This window comes from Ornithorhynchus anatinus, chromosome 2 (assembly GCF_004115215.2).
Source record: "Ornithorhynchus anatinus isolate Pmale09 chromosome 2, mOrnAna1.pri.v4, whole genome shotgun sequence".
In the NCBI taxonomy this organism is placed as follows: domain Eukaryota; kingdom Metazoa; phylum Chordata; class Mammalia; order Monotremata; family Ornithorhynchidae; genus Ornithorhynchus; species Ornithorhynchus anatinus.
Window position 1 is genome coordinate 154,417,237 of NC_041729.1, and position 19,203 is coordinate 154,436,439.

The 19,203-nt window shown below is 43.9% G+C and overlaps 1 protein-coding gene across 2 annotated transcripts in view; it reads right to left on the reverse strand.

The window, feature by feature from the left end:
• The window catches only part of SCAF11 (SR-related CTD associated factor 11), an 81,922-nt gene that overhangs the window by 35,454 nt on the left and 27,265 nt on the right, over positions 1 to 19,203 (reverse strand). For both annotated transcript variants that reach the window (XM_029047937.2, XM_029047929.2), the window contains exons 2-3: positions 7,254 to 7,332; positions 6,914 to 7,071 (exon numbers count right to left, since the gene is read on the reverse strand). In XM_029047937.2, the coding sequence (XP_028903770.1) occupies positions 6,914 to 7,071; positions 7,254 to 7,314 (219 nt within the window). In that variant the 5' untranslated portion in view covers positions 7,315 to 7,332. The remainder of the gene's footprint in view (positions 1 to 6,913; positions 7,072 to 7,253; positions 7,333 to 19,203) is intronic.

Consider the following 19,203-nt stretch of genomic DNA (forward strand, 5'->3'; position numbering starts at 1 on the left):
CCCAAGTGCTTAGTATAGTGTTCTGCACACAGGAAGTGCTCAGTAAAAAATACCACTGATTGACTAACTGCTATTAAGAAACAGACAACTGTAGTAAAACAGTTGTGTTTGCTTTTCTCGCCACTGATCTGCTAAGTTTATGATACCCCCAAAGAATCATTTAGAGGCTGAACATTTAACGTATTAAACAGTTTCTCGAGTTTTTAACATGGATCTATAAAATTCCCTGAATATCTGAACTAATAGCTTTCCTTACTCTACAGTGGCAAGAAGCCAGTTGTTAAGAAGAAACAAGACGATACAACCTGATCTACCTCAGCACTGTAACAAAGAACTGGTTATCCTTTAAGGATTCACAACCACCACTAGAGTTAAAATTCCCTCAAATACACAAAGCTAAGAAACAGCATTGCTTAACGGAAAGATCGTGGGCCTGGGAGTCAGAGGACCTGAGTTCTAATCCGAGATCCACCCCTTGTCACTTTAACTTCTCTGTGCCTCAGCTACCTCATCTGTAAAACATCTTTGTCTCAAGCTTTGTCTTAGGACACTTGGAGGTAAGCCCAAATATAGCAACTTTTAACTTTTTGGGGGAAAATACATTTTCCATTAGAAACTTTTATGGCCACACCAATTCTGGGCCAGTAGCTCAAGTCCTCTAACAGATCCCACGAAACCGAGTTTTTCTTTAGCAAAGACTATGTCAGAGTAACTTGGATAGGCAGAAATGAGATTTAAGTCCTTTCCAAGGGATTTGGGATTAATTACATGATATTATTTATCTGGTTTAGGTCTTTATTTTAGCTTTTGGCCTTTTAAAAAATGACAAAATGAATTTTAATAACACACGGTAAGTAAATCTGCAGTTTACAGAGTTTAGTTTCATAACTTGTATGAATGTGGCCATTCTGGTTAAAAGGCATAACATTAAAGCAGATTTCAAGAACTTCAAAAAATTCTAAGGTTTAAGAAATTTTTCTTTCCGATGGGAAAGAAAAATAAAACATCAAAGAAGTTGATCTCCCATTACGAGCTAAAGTTCTTGTGGGTGGGGAACATGACACTGTTGTTCCCAAGTGCCTAGGTACAATACTCTGTGTATGTGTGTCTCTCCATCTAAGTGGCCCATTCCCTGACTGGGGTGGGAGACTAAGGCTACATATTGACACTTTATTTCCTCAAGTCCCACTCAAAGTTCACTCCCATGTCCACGATGAAGAGGCAGGAATATCCGACTACAGTCCTTTACTCCATGCAAAGCAACATTTAAAAGTGGGTGAACACTTCAAAATCTGATTCTCGGTACCTAGCTGATACAGAAATCATTGCCACCCACATTCTGCTGCCACCCCAATGAAAACAGCTGTTGCTTTCACTCCCACTAAGACCATGAGGCCCATGTGGCGACTCTCTTGAATCTACCCCGGTTCCTAACGTGTAGTAAATGCTTAAATGTCATTAGTATTATTATTATTATTACCAGTTTAATTTGGTTTGTATATTTTTAATGGAAGATACAATAGTTTTGTGCTAATTGGGAGTGGTTGGTAATATATGGATCAGTATAGTGAGAGACATTGTGGTTAAGTGGATAGAGCACAGGTCTGGGAGTCAGAAGGACCTGGGTTCTAACCCCACTTCTGCCACATATCTGTTCTGTGACCTTGGATAAGTCACTTCTTGTCTTCTCTGGGCCTCAGTTATCTCATCTGTAAAAGTGGGGATTAAGAGTGTGAGCTCCATGTAGGACTGGGACTATGTCCAACCTGATTACCTTGTATTTACACCAGTGCGTAGAACAGTGCTTGGCACATAGTAAGCACTAAAGTTTCAATTTATTATTATTATTTTTTTTCTCAAAAGGAATCACTGCTTAATTTAATAAGAACACACAATTGGAAACTCATTCTGTCTGAAGACTACCTCCTATTATTTTGTTAGTGCCAAGTGCAAGGTGTTTCTCCTGTTTGCAGGGAATGGCACAACATCAAGGTTGATGCCTGACTTCTTGAAGAGCTACTTACTTCACTCTTCATTTTTTTCATTCGTCTTACCCCTTCACCTTGGCAAACTGCACAACTTGGATTTCTAGAACTACATCCCGTAAACTGAAGCTATCAACATTAGGGTAATGGGAGAGGGAGGGTGAAGTCAAAAAGAATCTTGAGAGGAAAAGAAGGAGAATGTGATTTCTGTTTATTTGATTGATATACATTCTTGATGTAATCAATGATATTTATGGAACACTTACTATGCGCAGAGCACTATACTAAGCGCTTGGGAAGTTACAATATAAGAGAGTCTGCTGTGTGATCTTGGGCAAGTCACTTAACTTCTCTGAGCCTCAGTTCCCTCATCTGTAAAATGAAGATTAAGGACCATGTCTAACCTGACCAGCTTGTATCTACGCCAGCACTTAGAATAGTGCTGGACACATAGTAAGCACTTAATATCATAATTATTATCAGAGTGGAAAGACGCGATCCTTGCAGACAGAAAGCTTACCGTCTCCAGCAATATACCATATTCCTTTTATTTCACTTTTTAAATGCTCTTACTTTATGTGGCAGCGAAGAGAGCTATGGAAAATTGCAACGTACTGTTCATTTTTCTAAGTGCGCCTCGACGTTCCTTCTTCTAAAATTCCCCAAGTGCTACCTAGGGAAGGGTGCTAGAAACACTAATTTTATAAAGGGTCCGCAGGCTCCCATTTACTCTACAACCAGCGCCTTTGGGGATTCGGCACCGTCGGAACTAGAAAGGGTCACCCCTCCCCTCAAGCTGTCGGTGGGGACTTTTGTTCCACTGATAGCGGCCTTGGGTTGGAAATTATTCAAAACCACTGACCTATGTGGCGGTACAATGAACGAGATGAGCGCCCACTCTAATCGGGCCAATTAATTGCTGACAGCTCCTGCACTCTAAAGGTTGCTGCAAGGAGGGGAGAAGCAGGGAAAATCACTTCACTTCACCCTCAACCTCAAGCTGTTCTGCTTCAACAGAAATCCTAGGGGTAAAAGGAAATAGTGTAAAAGCCTTCTTCCCAATCACCACTTCCCACCTGTTTCAAAGTTGAAGCCCTATATTAACCTTAGCTGTCTTCTGAAGTTTTCTACACTTCAAATGTTCTCTCCCCGTTAATGATTATATTGATATTAACTGAATGAAAACTTACAAGGTATCCCCAAATTTTCACCAATACTTTCTTAGGTTTGCATTTTATTTTACTCCTTTTCCTTAAATCTCAGGTTCACACTTCAAAAAACACAACAGAAACATACATCTTTCTAAAGGCTAGCTCTCCATTAGCTCTGCTGTACTAGATCTTAAAACTGGCTTTATCTTAATCTTTCAAGGATGTTCTCCTCCTATCCTAGCTGAAATCCAAGACTCAAGTGATTTTTATATGAAAGCAAATGTCCTTTTAACCTGTTTAAATCGTTCGTGCGCAGGTCTATCAATTTAAATGCAATATCCCAAATGAAACCTCAGTAGAACTGAAGAAAAAAATGGGCAATCCCTCAATGGCTCAGTAGGTAATACTATACAGGGAGAGGAGTTCTCTATCAGTTTGGAAGATAGAAATAAAACTCAGAGTGATCTTGAGAAATCAGGGAGGTAGTTTCACAAAAACAGGATACAGTTCAATAATGACAAGTGTAATGCCTTCAGGACTGAGCCCAAGAGCTCCTATAAACACGAAGAACGGCTCGATAGGCACAAGTAAAAACAGGAGAGCCGTCTATAAGTCAGCAAAGCCATTTTTACTAAAACCGTCACGGCATCGGGGCATGCCTTCAGGGGGAGGAAATGCAGAAGTAAAGTAGCCACAGGATTTGCACTGGGCGGACCCATTTTGGCATTTTTTGACTGATGGTTTTGGTCACCACACTTGAGAACTAGGAGGAAGGGAAACTGACAAGGGTATGCCGAAATGTAGCAAAAAGCATTATAAATGTAAAACATGTTAAAAGGAAAAATTCAAAGGACTGGAATTAATCTGCAAAAGGCAAGATTAGGGAAGGCCTGGAGGATAGAACCATCTTCAGAAAAAGAGATGGTTAACCCCTTATTTATTTCCAGAGAAGACCAAATCAAAGGAACTCAATCTAAATTGCAGCTGAAAAAGTGCTTGGTGATGAACTTCCTAACTAGCAGGGTGATTAAACACAAAAACTCCTTCAAGTCTTTTGGGCAGTCTCTGTAGATCTTTAAAAATAGAAGAAGAAGAAAAAAAACTCTCCAGAACCAGAAGACTTTCCGAAGATCTTTTGATGGCAAAGATTCAGGAATTCACGCCTCTCTAAGCACATAGAACTTTGGTGCTATTAACTTGCCAGATTCAAACTCCTGACCCTCCAAAATGGATTTTCAGTCATCCTTGCACCGAAAGCATCAAAACTAATTCCTCTATTCATGTTCAGTCTAAGTTCAATTAAATTGTTTCCTTTACAGCAAGGCCTCACTCGGACTTAAAACTTCACCAGTCATAAATTTAATATGCTGTTACCACCTCCTTTCCTGAGCACTTGTGAAAGTCTGAAGCAAACACTGAATACTAAAGTGTCCCATTAGGCATAATGCCATTTTTGACACTCTAGCTTGAGCCCTTGACCTAGTTTTCAAACACAGCTAGTTTATGGTCATTTTTCAAGTGAGATTTTGGGAAACTTCCTTTATTTCTTTTTTTTTTTTTTTTAACACTACAAGTCCAATTCTAAGTGTAATCGTATTGATGAAACGTGACACGTGATCCGTCATCATTGGTCATATTGTAACTCTTTCCACCACTAAACAGTTTGTTTATATACACTGAATAGAAGTCAAGCTTTGAAGCAAATCGAGTGTATTTACAAAGATTTTGAAATTGAAATAACATATATGAACTGTCTCTCATGGTGGGCTAGAAATTGAGGACTATCTTTGGCACCCAGGATTTCTATGAGTTAGTGAGGCTTCTATGAGACTTCTTCTATATGCTCATAAAAGGAGTGTGGTTTCAAATGGAAAGGAATGATTGCAGTTTGACCACAGAGGTGAACTTTCCAATACAAGAGGGGTCAGCTTTCCCACATCAGTGGATGAGATCCCATAAGGTTAAAATTTAAGTACAGATAAAAAGTAGCTGCCCCACTTACTTTATTATTAATAATGATAATCATCGTGATAGTGGAATTTGTTAAATACTTACTATTACCAAGTATGGTACTAAATGCTGGGGAAGATACAATATTAGCAGACTGGCCACATTCCCTGCCTCACAGGAGGTTTATAGTCTATCTAAGGGGTTGGGAGGGTACATATTTTATAATCAAATGAGGAAGCTGAGGCCCAAAGAAGTTAAGTAACTTGCCCAAAGTCGCAAAGTAGGCAAGTGATGGGACTGTGGCAATCAGAACCCAGGTCTTCTGACACCAAAGACCCCGATCTTTCCACTAGACCACACTGCTTTTCCTTTCCACCCATGTCTGATTTCAGGTAATAATAATAATAATGTTGGTATTTGTTAAGCGCTTACTATGTGCAGAGCACTGTTCTAAGCGCTGGGGTAAACACAGGGGAATCAGGTTGTCCCACGTGGGGCTCACAGTCTTAATCCCCATTTTACAGATGAGGGAACTGAGGCACAGAGAAGTTAAGTGACTTGCCCACAGCCACACAGCTGACAAGTGGCAGAGCTGGGATTCGAACTCATGAGCCCTGACTCCAAAGCCCGTGCTCTTTCCACTGAGCCATGCTGCTGCAGCTCAAAAGGGGGTAAAATCCAATCAAAAGCAATTGCATCCAACTTGCTTCCAAGTCAGCCACTTTGGCCCATGGTAGCCCCAGTAGGCATAACCAAGGACACAGTTGGCAAAAATGAGCCCCTGACAAGTCCAAGAACCACACCACCAGGTGATGTGACTGCTGAGTATTCCTGAATGCCTCGAAGCACAAGGCTGCACTTGCCAAATTTAACCACCCTTTATCCCCTGCTAATAATAATGATAACCGTGATGGGATTTAAGCATTTATTATATATGCCAAGCACTGTATTAAACACTGGGGTAGATACAAGATAATCAAGTTGGACACGGCCCCTGTCCTACATGCAGCTTCCAGTCCAGGTAGGAGGGAAAACAGGTATTTTAGCTCCATTTTATGGATTCGGAAAGGGAGACAAAGAGAAGTTAAGTAACTTGCCCAAGGTCACACAGGAGGCAAGTTGGGGAAGAAGTATTAGAACCCAGGTCCTTTGACTCCCAGCCCCTGAGGCCACCCTTTTCTGCACTAGGCCATGCTACCCTGCAAACAGTTACCAACTAGGGTATATGGCCTGCAGGCCAAAATTTTTTTCCACATCACTGGCAATGAATTACTAAGCTGGAAGAAAATAGTCAAATATTTCCCTAGGGAAGAGGATGTGCTTACACTGGAAACTATACTCAATATCTTAGTGTGATGAGTGGGTTAAGAAAAATCTGCACAGTTAGTGACAAAATTACCAAACCAAAACTAAACATAAGGAAAGCTTCCACTGACATTATAAAACATGGAATAGAAAATTTCTAACCTTGCAAAAAAAATTACCTCAAGTATGGTAAATTATTTTAAAATGTAAAATTATCTGAAAAATGTCATTAGAGTGGACGCTCCCAGTGATTAAGGGACTTGTCATTTTTGTTTCATACTTCCCAAGTGCTTAGTACAATGTTTTGCATCTAGGAGGCCATTCAAGCAATAGAATTATTACTACCAAGGGGCTTAAATGCAACACTTGACAATTCTGTTGAATAGAGGGGATAAAATGACACGACCAAAGAATGATGAAAAAAATACCATGTGTTTTTTAAAGCACTGGATTTAAGCCCAAACCCTTTTATTGAGAAGCAACTGTTTCTCCTTAAGAAGCTTTCTTTACTCTATGACTTACCTCAGCCCATTTAAGAATGCAGGACATACAGAAGAAATGATTGCAGTTTTCAGGAAATCCAACTTCTTTTCCTAAAAGGCAGCTTAGGCAGATTGGGCATGTATCAGCTTCGTTATATAGCTCGACAGTGGCTTGATTAGTTTCATGGTTTTCTTTGTCTATTAGTAAGAACAATGACACACTTTCAATATCATAAACTTTTGGGAAATAAATGGTATGAATGCAGCTAAAAGGACCCCCCAAAATCAGATGACACCAACATCAAAAAAACACTATGTTTTAGAGATAGCAATATTTTGATTAAGGGAACCCTGTGCATATTAAAAGTAATTCAACTTACCTTCCATGTCACCATGCCCTTGATCTCCCTCATTGGAACTACGCATGTTTTTTCCCTTCATCTCTTCTGAGGAAGATTCCTAAAAGAAATTAATGGAAATAAGAGAAAATCAGGGGCACCTTCTCAACTTTACAAATACGGATGCTGTTTTTGAGATGAATTTTTCTTTGTTTTATGGCATTCGTTAAGCACTTACTATGAGCCAGGTACTGTACTAAGCACTGGGGTAGATACACGTTAATAGGGTTGGACAAAGTCCCTGTCCCACATGGGACTCACAGTCTTAATCCCCACTTTACAGATGAGGGAACTGAAGTACAGAAGAAAAGTGGTCAAGGTCACTCAGAAGACAAGTGGTAGAGCCAGAATTAGAGCCCAGGTCCTCCAACTCTCAGGCCCGTACTCTTTCCACTAGGTCATGACTATTTTGCCATGTCATGTAAATTCTCGTACTGTCTCCTACTGTCCATACAACACAAGTGCTTAGAACAGTTCTTGACACACTTAAACACAATTAAAAAAATAAAAAAAACCCACAATGTTTATCAGATTGTGATCTACAGACAACTTGAGGTTCACACTTCTGGAGACTCTGGCCTCTTCCCTAGAAGCTTCCAGTTCCCATCTAAAGTCCACCCTGCCAGCAATCACATGACATTATATTCTGTAATACCAGGAAACACAATTTAATGTATAACCAACCACGTAATGCAAGCCACTGAATCAATAGAAATTAGGTGGTTAGGGTCTAGGTCCCAACTGTTTCTCTTCCAATGCTTAGTGCAGTGCTCGGCACAAAGTACCGATCAAAGTAAGATCTCAGAGGAGATCTCCTCCCTCCTCGCAAGTGCCACCCCCTCCACCTGCGCCTCGGACCCCATTCCCTCTCACCTTCTTAAAACCATCGCCCCTGCCCTCCTACCTTCCTTAACTTCTATTTTTAACCACTCAATCTCCAAGGGCTCCTTCCCCTCTGCCTTCAAACATGCCCACGTCTCCCCCATCCTAAAAAAACCCGCCCTTGACCCCACTTCCCCCTCCAGTTATCGTCCTATCTCCCTACTACCCTTCCTTTCCAAAATCATAGAACGAGTCGTCTACAATTGATGCCTAAAATTCCTTAACTCCCATTCTCTCCTAGACCCCCTCCAATCTGGCTTCCGTCCCCTCCACTCTACCGAGACTGCTCTCTCTAAGGTCACCCGTGACCTCCTTCTTGCCAAATCCAATGGCTCCTACTCCATTCTGATCCTCCTTGACCTCTCTGCTGCCTTTGACACTGTCGACCATCCCCTCCTCCTCCATACCTTATCTCACCTTGGCTTCACGGACTCTGTCCTCTCCTGGTTCTCCTCTTACCTCTCTGGCCGATCATTCTCGGTCTCCTTCGCTGGAGCCTCCTCCCCCTCCCATCCTTTAACTGTTGGAGTTCCTCAAGGGTCAGTTCTTGGCCCTCTTCTGTTCTCCATTTACACTCACTCCCTCGGTGAACTCATTCACTCTCACGGCTTTGACTACCATCTCTACGCAGATGACACGCAGATCTACATCTCCGCCCCTGTCCTCTCCCCCTCCCTTCAGGCTCGCATCTCCTCCCGCCTCCGGGACGTCTCCACCTGGATGTCGGCCCGCCACCTAAAACTCAACTTGAGCAAGACTGAGCTCCTCATCTTCCCTCCCAAACCCGGTCCTCTCCCAGACTTCTCTATCACCGTGGATGGCACGACCATCCTTCCCGTCTCTTGGGCCCGCAATCTCGGTGTCATCCTTGACTCGTCCCTCTCGTTCACCCCACACATCCTATCCGTTACCAAGACCTGCCGGTTTCACCTCTACAATATCGCCAAGATCCGCCCTTTCCTCTCCACCCAAACGGCTACCTTACTGTTACGGGCTCTCGTTATATCCCGGCTAGACTACTGTGTCAGTCTTCTCTCTGACCTCCCTTCCTCCTCTCTCGCCCCGCTCCGGTCTATTCTTCACTCCGCTGCCCGGCTCATCTTCCTGCAGAAACGATCTGGGCATGTCACTCCCCTTCTTAAACAACTCCAGTGGTTGCCTATCGACCTCCGCTCCAAACAAAAACTCCTCACTCTAGGCTTCAAGGCTCTCCATCACCTTGCCCCTTCCTACCTCTCCTCCCTTCTCTCTTTCTACCGCCCACCCCGCACGCTCCGCTCCTCTGCCGCCCACCTCCTCACCGTCCCTCGGTCTCGCCTATCCCGCCGTCGACCCCTGGGTCACGTCCTCCCGCGGTCCCGGAACGCCCTCCCTCCTCACCTCCGCCAAACCGATTCTCTTTCCCTCTTCAAAACCCTACTTAAAAATCACCTCCTCCAAGAGGCCTTCCCAGACTGAGCTCCTCTTCCCCCTCTACTCCCTCTGCCATCCCCCCTTTACCTCTCCGCAGCTAAAGCCTCATTTTCCCCTTTTCCCTCTGCTCCTCCACCTCTCCCTTCCCATCCCCACAGCACTGTACTCATCCGCTCAACTGTATATATTTTCGTTACCCTATTTATTTTGTTAATGAATTGTACATCGCCTTGATTCTATTTAGTTGCCATTGTTTTTACGAGATGTTCTTCCCCTTGACGCTGTTTATTGCCATTGTTCTTGTCTGTCCGTCTCCCCCGATTAGACTGTTAGCCCGTCAAACGGCAGGGACTGTCTCTATCTGTTGCCGACTTGTTCATCCTATTGAATGAATGAATGAAAATAAGTGCTTAATAAATACAATTGCTAATAGTAGGTCTTCAATTCTAGAAAAGTAAAATCACCTATATTAAACTTACTTCTGGGTCTGTAGCTGTGAGGATTATTTGTCCTTTTTGTCGGTGCCTAGGTGCTTGCGATACATGTAAGTCTGTAATTGTCAGTGTGTGTATGTGTGCTGACTTTCCTATGTCTCTGCTGACTGCCTATCTTTACCACTCAGATTCAAAGAGGCAGTCCAGAAACCTGGAAGTGCTATTGCCCCTACATGGCTCTCCCAAGTCCTGCCAGCTACTGAGAGGCAGCATGGCCTACTGGAAAAAGCAAAGACCTGGGAATCAGAGGATCCTACCGTATCAAACAAAAATGTCCTCACTATTGGCTTCAAAGCTCTCCATCACTTTGCCCCTTCTTACCTCACCTCCCTTTTCTCCTTCTACATCCCAGCCCACACACTTCGCTTCTTTGGTGCTAAGCTTCTCACTGTGCCTTGATCTTGCCTGTCCCGCGTGGATCCCTGGCCCACGTCTTACCTCTAGCCTGATATGCCCTCCCTCCCTCAAATCTGCCAATCACACTTCTCCCCTTCAAAGCCCTACTGAAGGCTCACCTCCTCCAAGAGGCCTTCCCAGACTAAGCTAAGGCTCCCTTTCCTTCAGCTCCCCTGCCCCTTCGCATCATCTCAACTAGCTCCCTTTGCTCTGCCCCACCTCTCCCGGTCCCACAGCACTTGGGCTTAGGTACATATCTAAAAGTCTATTTATATTAATGGCTGTTTACTTGTTTTGACTTGTATATATCTATAATTCTATATATTTATATTGATGCCTGTTTATGTGTTTTGATGTCTGTCTTCCCCCTTCTACACTGTTAGCCAGGTGTGGGCAGGGACTCTCTCTCTTTAATGTTGAATTATTCATTCATTCATTCAATAGTATTTATTGAGCGCTTACTATGTGCAGAGCACTGTACTAAGCGCTTGGGATGAACAAGTCGGCAACAGATAGAGACAGTCCCTGCCGTTTGACGGGCTTACAGTCTAATCGGGGGAATATTATACTTTCTAAGCACTTAGTACAGTGCCCTGCATAAAGTAAGTGCTCAATAAATACGATTGAATGAATGAATGAATAATTCTGGCTCCACCACTTATCTGCTTTGACCTTGGGCAAGGCACTTTACTTCTCTGGGCCTCAGTTTTCTCAGCTGTAAAATGGGAATTAAATACCTAGTTCGCTTCCACTTAGACAGGGAGCACCACATGGGACAGGGACTGTGTTTCACCAGATTACCATGTACCTACCCAAGGATGCTCAGTACAGTGCTGGACATGTACTTAACCAATACCCAGTGATCATTAATAATTTATTATTAGGAGACACCACCACAGAAGCATAGATCCAGTATCGCTGCCATTCCTCTCCAAAGATCTGCCCTAGCTGTACTTTATTGTCTGTGTCTCCCACTGGATTGTAAGCACTTTGACGGCAGAAATCATGCCCTTACTCTAGATTGCAAGCTCACTGTAGGCAGGGAACGTGCTTATCAACTCCGCTGCATTGTATCTCCCACACACACTTAGTACTGGGCTCTGTACACAGTAAGAGCTCAATAAATACCATAAATTGATTATCTGGGGTAGGTTTATCTGCTGGTGGGGATGGGGAAGAAAAAATTCACCATGACAGGGTTTAGATGATTGCTCTCCTTGGTCCTAAGCTACTGAGAACCGACTCTGGGCAAAAATACTTTTACGGAAATTCTAATGATGTACAAAGTCCTAAAATCAAACTATTAGCTACAGTACCTGACATGATTATTTCATGATAATTCTCTAAGAATGTAAAATTTCATGAAAACGTGTATACCCGAGCAATAATTTGGGATGGATGCCTTAATTTCTCTCTGAAATAAGGGTGTGCTAAGCATAAGGTCCCTTAGGAACACAACTGTTGTCATTAGAATAAAATTCCTGCACTGTATTGTCTCTACCAAAAACCTGTCTAAAAATATCACAACATTGATAAACATGGATTAGCCTTCATTACTCTAATAGAATTCAAGCCAGATGACAGTCAGAATTGTCTACCATGAATTTTTCCAGCTGGGTTGGAGTTTGCAGACTCCAAACAAATGCAAAGTACAAGAACTGTTGTGACTTGCCTGAATGATATCTTATTCTTCTTTTCTATTCCTTAGTTAACTCCTCAGTTCAGTACTTAGGCAAAGGAATTCTGTCTTGTGAAGTGTTCGTGAAATTGCAAAGGGGCAAACTATTTCCAGTATTCAGCAACAAACGAAGACATAAGCCGTAAATGCACATGTCTTCCAATGTCCAAGGCATACCAATGTCCTTCCTAACTCACAGGCCTGTATCATAGCTAAGCCTACTGGATTGAAAATTCCTACAAATTTGTATGGAGATAAATTTTAGAAATAAAATATACTACTAATCATAATTATGGTACTTGTCGAGTGCTAAGTGTCAAGCACTGTATCTTATATGTACATTGGGGTACATATAAGATAATTAGGTTGGACACAGCCTCTGTCCCACATGTGGCTCACAGTCTAATTAGGAGGGAGTAGGATTTAATTCCTATTTGACAGGTGAGGAAACTGAGGAACAGAGAAGTGAAGAGACTTGTCCAAAGTCACAGAGCAGACCAGTGGCACAGCCAGGATTAGAACCCAGGTCTTCTGACTCCCAGGCCTATGTTCTTTCCACTAGACCACACTGCTTCCTAGTCAACTACGAGATAACAGAAAGGGAAGAAATATCAAAAATTGATCACCACAACATCAAATTTTAAAGTCTGGATTCAGTCAATGGCTCCTGACTACCTACAAGTCATCAATCAGGGGTTTTTAATGAGTGTCTACTATAGGCAGGGCACTATACTAAGTACTGTACTTGGGAGAGTACAATACAACAGAATTAGCAGACACAATCCCTGCCCATCATGAGCTTACAGTCTAGAGGGGGAGACAGACATTAACACGAATAAGCAATTTCTACCATAAAATTTAAAGATATGCAAATAAGTCTGTGAGGCTGGGGCAAATATCAAATGTCCAGAGGTCACAGATCTAAGTACACAGGTGATGGAGAAGAGAGAGCGAGCTGGAGAAAATCTGCCCATTTCATCCCTCTAGTGCCAGGCTATTCACTGTGCTTCAGTCTCATCTAACTTGCTGCTGACTCTGCCCACATCCTCCCGCTGGCCTGGAAGTCCCTCTCTTCATATCCAACAGTCTACCACCTACAAAGCCCTCCTAAAATCTCATCTCCTCCATCAGGCCCTCATTTCACCTACCCACCCTTTCCTCTGCACCGCCTATGCATTTGGCTGTCTAGCCCTTAAGCACTCTTGTACTCACCCTAACCCCACAGCACTTATGCATATATCCTTATGCTCTGCTATTTCCACTATCTGTAGTTCATTTTAATGCCCACTTCCTCCTGGAGACTGTATGCGTCTCAGATGCAGGGATCGTGTATCAACTCTACTGTACCTGTGGTTTCCCAAGACCTTAGTAGAGTGCTCTGTCCATAGTTAGTGCTCGATTACTACAACTGATCGAACACTGTGTGCAAAGAACTCTACTGAATATTTGAGACAGTGCATACAGTTGGCAAATACGACCCCTGTCTTCAAGGAGCTCATGATCTTGAAGGACAGACATTAGCCATAACAGGTAGGAAAAAGACAGTATAAAGGTAGGCACCTAAAGTGCCACGGAGGGATGTGAGTAACCAAAGTTTAAGACTTGAAAGAGCAGAAGTAGCCGTAGAGGGAGTAGAGCTGGGGCTCTGGAGAGAAAAATGAGAGCTCACTAGGAAAGGCCTCTAGGAAATGTGATTCCAGAAAGGTTTTGAAGATGGAGAGAACAGTGGTCTGCTGGATGTAACAGGTCAAGGAATAAAATCAACAGAGAAACCTAGTGGGTAGAGCACGGGCTTGGGGGTCAGAAGAACCTGGGTTCTAAACCTGACTCCCTGGTTTCTCTGCTCTATAACCTTGGCCAAGTCACTTAACTCCTCGGTGTCTCAGTTAACTCATTTGTCAATCAATCATATTTACTGAGCACTTACTATGTGCAGAGCACTGTACTAAGCCCTTGGGAGAGTACAATGTAACAGAAGTGGTAGACACATTCCCTGCCTACAATGCACTTGCAGTTTGGAGGGGGAGACAGACATTAATATAAATTAGGGATATGTGTATAAGTGCTGTGGGGGTGAGGGAGAGGTGAATGAAGTGTGCAAATCCAAGTGCAAGGGCAAATCAGAAAGAAGAGGGCTTAGTCGGGAAAGGCCTCTAAAAAATGGGGATTAAGCCTATGAGCTCCATGTGTGACATGGACCGAGTCCTATCTAATTAGCTTGTCTCTACCCCAGTGCTTAGTACTGTGCCTGGCACATAGTAAACACTTAAATATCATACAAAAAATAAAATAAAAGGCCCGAACAAGAGGTGAGTGATGGTGAGTGGTCAGACAGAATGAGATGGTTAGTAGGGGTGGCTTGAGAGGAATGAAATGTGGAAGGAGAAGAGCTAAGATAAGTAGTGGAAAGAAAGCTGACAGTGACTTAAGGGCAATGGTTAGGAGTTCCTGTTTGATTCATAGACGAATGGGCAACCATTGGGGGTAGCTGAGGAGTGAGGAGCTGAGTGCAGATAACGTTTTAGAAAAATGATCCAAGGCGAGTGAGATATGGTCTGGAGAGGGTAGATTCTGGAGGCAGGGCAGACATTTACAGTGGGAGCCCCATGTGCGACAGGGACCGTGTCCATTCTGATGCTATATCTACCCTGCCACTCAGTACAGTGCTTAGAACATGGTAAGCACTCAGCCAACACCACAACCATTAAGCCATCAAGGAGACTGATGCAGTAGTCAAGATGGGATATGACAGACCCCCGGACCAGCAAGGTGGAAGTTTGAATGATGGGGGAGGGGTCAATGCTACGAATGTTGCAGGGGAAGAACGGACAGGATTTGGTGACAGACTGAATACGGTGATGGAACTGGAGGGAGAAGTCAAGGATAACGCCAAGGCGATGGGCCTGGGAGGCTGGGAGAACAGTGGTGTTGGCAACCACGATTGATCTGGACCCTGTACTCTCGTGAGGTTTGCTCCTTCGTCACCACACCTCCTCCATTTTTCCAGGGGCTCCAGTGCACTGCAGCCTCCCATTCTCTACCCCCACCCACTTAACCAGCCCCTGCAGCTGGTGCCATAAAGTAATAATAATATTAACAAGCACTTTTGTTAAGCACTTACTATGTGCCATACACTGTAATAATAATGTTGGTATTTAAGCGCTTACTATGTGCCAAGCACTGTTCTAAGCACTGGAGTAGATACAAGGTAATCAAGCTATCCCAGGTGGGGCTCACAGTCTTCATCCCCAATTTACACATGAGGTCACGGAGGCACAGAGAAGTTAAGTGACTTGCCCAAGGTCACACAGCTGACAGGCAAAGGAGGCGGAATTAGAACCCATGACCTCTGACTCCCAAGCCCAGGCTCTTTCCACTGAGCCAGGCTGCTTCCAGTGCTGGACACAGTCCCTGTCCCATATGGGGCTCGCAGTCTCAATTCTCATTTGACAGATGAGGTAACTGAGCCCCAGAGAAGTGAAGTGACTTGCCCGAGGCCACACAGCAGATAAATGGCAGGGGCAGGATTAGAACCCATGACCTTCTGACTCCCAGGCCCAAGATCTAGCCATTATTCATTCATTAAATCGTATTTATTGAGAGCTTACTGTGTGCAGAGCACTGCACTAAGTTATTAAAGAGTACAATTTGGAAACCAAGACAATCCCTACCCAACAACGGGCTCACTAGGCCTTGCTGCTTATTGAAACCAATGTGCTGGAAAGCTGAAAAAAGATGTACTTCCAAAAATAGTTTAAATATCCTTCTTCCTGACTCAAATTTCTCAAAATAATCTAGCTTAAGTGAATTTTTAATAGTATTTGCTAAGTGCTTATTATGTGTCAGGCACTGCCCTAAGCAGTGGTGGGTGGGGGGAGAGATACAAGTTAATCATGTTGGGCACAGTCCCTAACCCACAAGGGGCTCACAGACTAAGTTGCAGGGAGGAGGATTTAAATCCTCATTTAACAGATGAGGTAACTGAGGCACAGAGGAGCTAAACAGGCAATTGACAGAGTAGGGATTATTCATTCAGTCCTATTTATTCAATCACATTTATTGAGTGCTTACTGTGTGCAGACCACTGTACTAAACACTTAGAACTTTAGTCCTCTGATTTCCAGGCCCATGCTCTTTCCACTAGCCCACGCTGCTTCTCTAACATCCCATGTAGAGGCAAAACCTCTCGAAAGCCCTCTAATGAGTCTCATGCCACATAAAATCCAATTAGGTGAGTGCCTTAAAGCCGGTGATATACAGGTTCTGCTTGATGTGGAGACGTATGGCCAACTACCAAGAGGTTTTGAGGAGTTGGTAAATGTGGATTGAACAAATTTTTAGAAAAATGATATGGCCAGCATAGCGAAGTGTGGATGGGAACAGGGAGACACAGGAAGCAAGGAGGTCAGCGAAGAGGCTGATGCGGCAGTCGAGATGGGACATCGTGACTGCTTGGAACAGGGTGGAAGCATTTTGGACGGAGAGGAAGGGGTCGACTCTACAGATGGTATAAAGGCAGAAGCAACAGTATTTGAAGACAGATAGAATCTCTAGGTTGAATGAGAGAGATGAATTGAGGATAATCTGTCTCAACAATGACCCCTTGCCCCTCGGACTGGAACTCTCTCCCTCGTCGATTATGACGACGGACCATGGCTCTTCCCGTCTTCAATTTCCCGGTCTGGTCTTACGCTGTCGAGTAGTCTCCGACCCACTGCGACGCCATGGACACATCTCTCCCAGAACGCCCCACCTCCATCTGCAATCGTTCTGGTAGTGAATCGAGAGAGTTTTCATGGTAAAAATCCTGAAGTGGTTTACCATTGCCTCCTTCCACGCAGTCGACTTGAGTCTCCGCCCTCGACTCTCTCCCATGCCGCTGCTGCCCGGCACAGGTGAGCTTTGATTTGTAACAGATTGCCTTCCACTTGCTAGCCACTGCCCAAAATGGGAATGGAATGGCTTAACTCTACTTAACTCTCCCTCCTGTAGTCGAGACTGGTAGAGTACTGAAAACTCTCCAGGTGTGACCCTGAGAGGGGTCAATTCTTATTAAAATCTTATTTTCCTTTAAGAGCCCTTTCCTAACACATTTCCCCACCATGCTCACCTTCCCTTACACTATGCACTGTCCTTAAGCACTCTGATACTAACCCCACCTCCAGTCCCACAGTACTTGGAAGAGTGTAAGTATACACACATTTTCCCATTTCACCTATTTGTAATTTAATATCCGTTCCCCCCTATAGACCGTCAGCCTCTTGTTGGCAGGGGATCGGGTCTACGAATTCTATTCTATTTTATTCTACTCTCCCAAGCGCTTAGTACAGCACACTGAACGCAGTGCTAAATATATACATCACTGATTGATTGCCCTCGCTGCCCTGCGTTATGTTGAGAAGTGAATATTATGGTATAAACAAATGATGTTGGAAAGAAGTCTTCACCCACGCTTGGCAAAAAAGCAATCATGCTTTCCCAGTTTTAATACCACGTCTCTTTGTTAGCCCACAACTTTTTTTTTCACACTAGGTGACTTCCCTATATGATGAAAATTTTGATGATAGAAACCAAGTCAGTATTCTTTACTACTCACGTGACTCATCCTGAGTGAGGAAACAATTACTTATGCATCGGCTGCCTTACAAATAGCCAGGTGACTGCATTCTCACAGAGAACGGCTAATACTAACTGTGTGACTTCAGCACACCTTTCCAGAACACACTCTTGAGCTATCTGCCTAGGAAGAGAGAATGAATCTATGGAAGAAGAGCTCTCACTTTCCTCCTCTTTCCCACTCTCTCAACTGTCTGCAGAGCTTCTGCTGTCCGTACTTCTGGCCACTTCCTGTTTCTGTCTGCCAGGGTTAAACACTTGATATTCACCACCACCCTCAGCCCCACAGCACTGAAGAACATAACTTACTTATTTTAAGTGTGTCTCCCCTATCGACTGTACTGATTGAGCACTTACGGTGTGCACTTGGGACAGTCCAGTAATAACTGAATTAATAGATACGTTTCCTGCCCACAACAAGCTTAGACTGGAGGGGGAGACAGACATTAATATAAATTAAATTACAGAGATGTATATCGGTGCTAAGGGGTAAGACCGCAAGCTCTACACTGGAAGCTCCTTATAGGCAGAGAACACGTCTACCAACTGTTACAATGTACTCTACCAAGCCCTTAGCACAGTGCTCTACAAAGTAAGCACTTAATAAACACCACTGAGTGACTGGAGGGAAGGAAGGGGCGGGGTGGGGGTGGGTGTGTGTACTTAATAAACACCACAGAGTGACTGGAGGGAAGGAAGGGGCAGGTGTGTGTGTGTCCTTCATGACTCAAGAGTGCCACCATGCACAGCTCCCTGTCAAAGACCCCCAGTGCCTACCACACAGTGTATACACAATGCCTGCCTGTCCTTAGGGGTGCTGCCTGCTGGCTGTTTGCTGTGCCTAGAGCTGTTTTTGCTTTCGTTTCAGAATCCTTAAAGAAGCTTCTGCTTGAAACCCCCTGGGCCCTGGACTACAGTGCAGAGAGCTGGTCCATCAGAGGCCGTGTGACTACCACTTTTACTCTGAGATGCAGCACCAACCGAAGCATGCTTCCTAAGAAGAGATGGGAATAGGGCAGGGGGTGAACAAAGGCACTGAAAAACAATAACTGCCCTACTTCTGTAGCTCCTCCAAGGAGTTTGCGTACACTTTGCTTTTAAATGGCACAAGTGAGATGATCGCCCCGTCACTCCCCCACCCCTGTCAGTGGCCCATATCAATTTAGTGAGCGGGTTAAGGGGAAACAATATTTTATTTTTCATGCCCTCTTGAGAGAAGGGAAATGGGAAATAAACAGGGTGACAACCCAAGGTGGTTTAACCCAGGACCCCTGATCCTGATCAATCTTTGTTTTTAGTGGTATTTGTTCCTCACTTACTATGTGCCAGGCACTGTACTAAGCGCTGGAGTAGATACAAGACAATCAGGATGGACAAGGACAAGCAGTTCCCATCCCACACGGGGCTCACAGTCTTAATTCCTATTTTTCAGATGAGGTAACTGAAGCTTAGA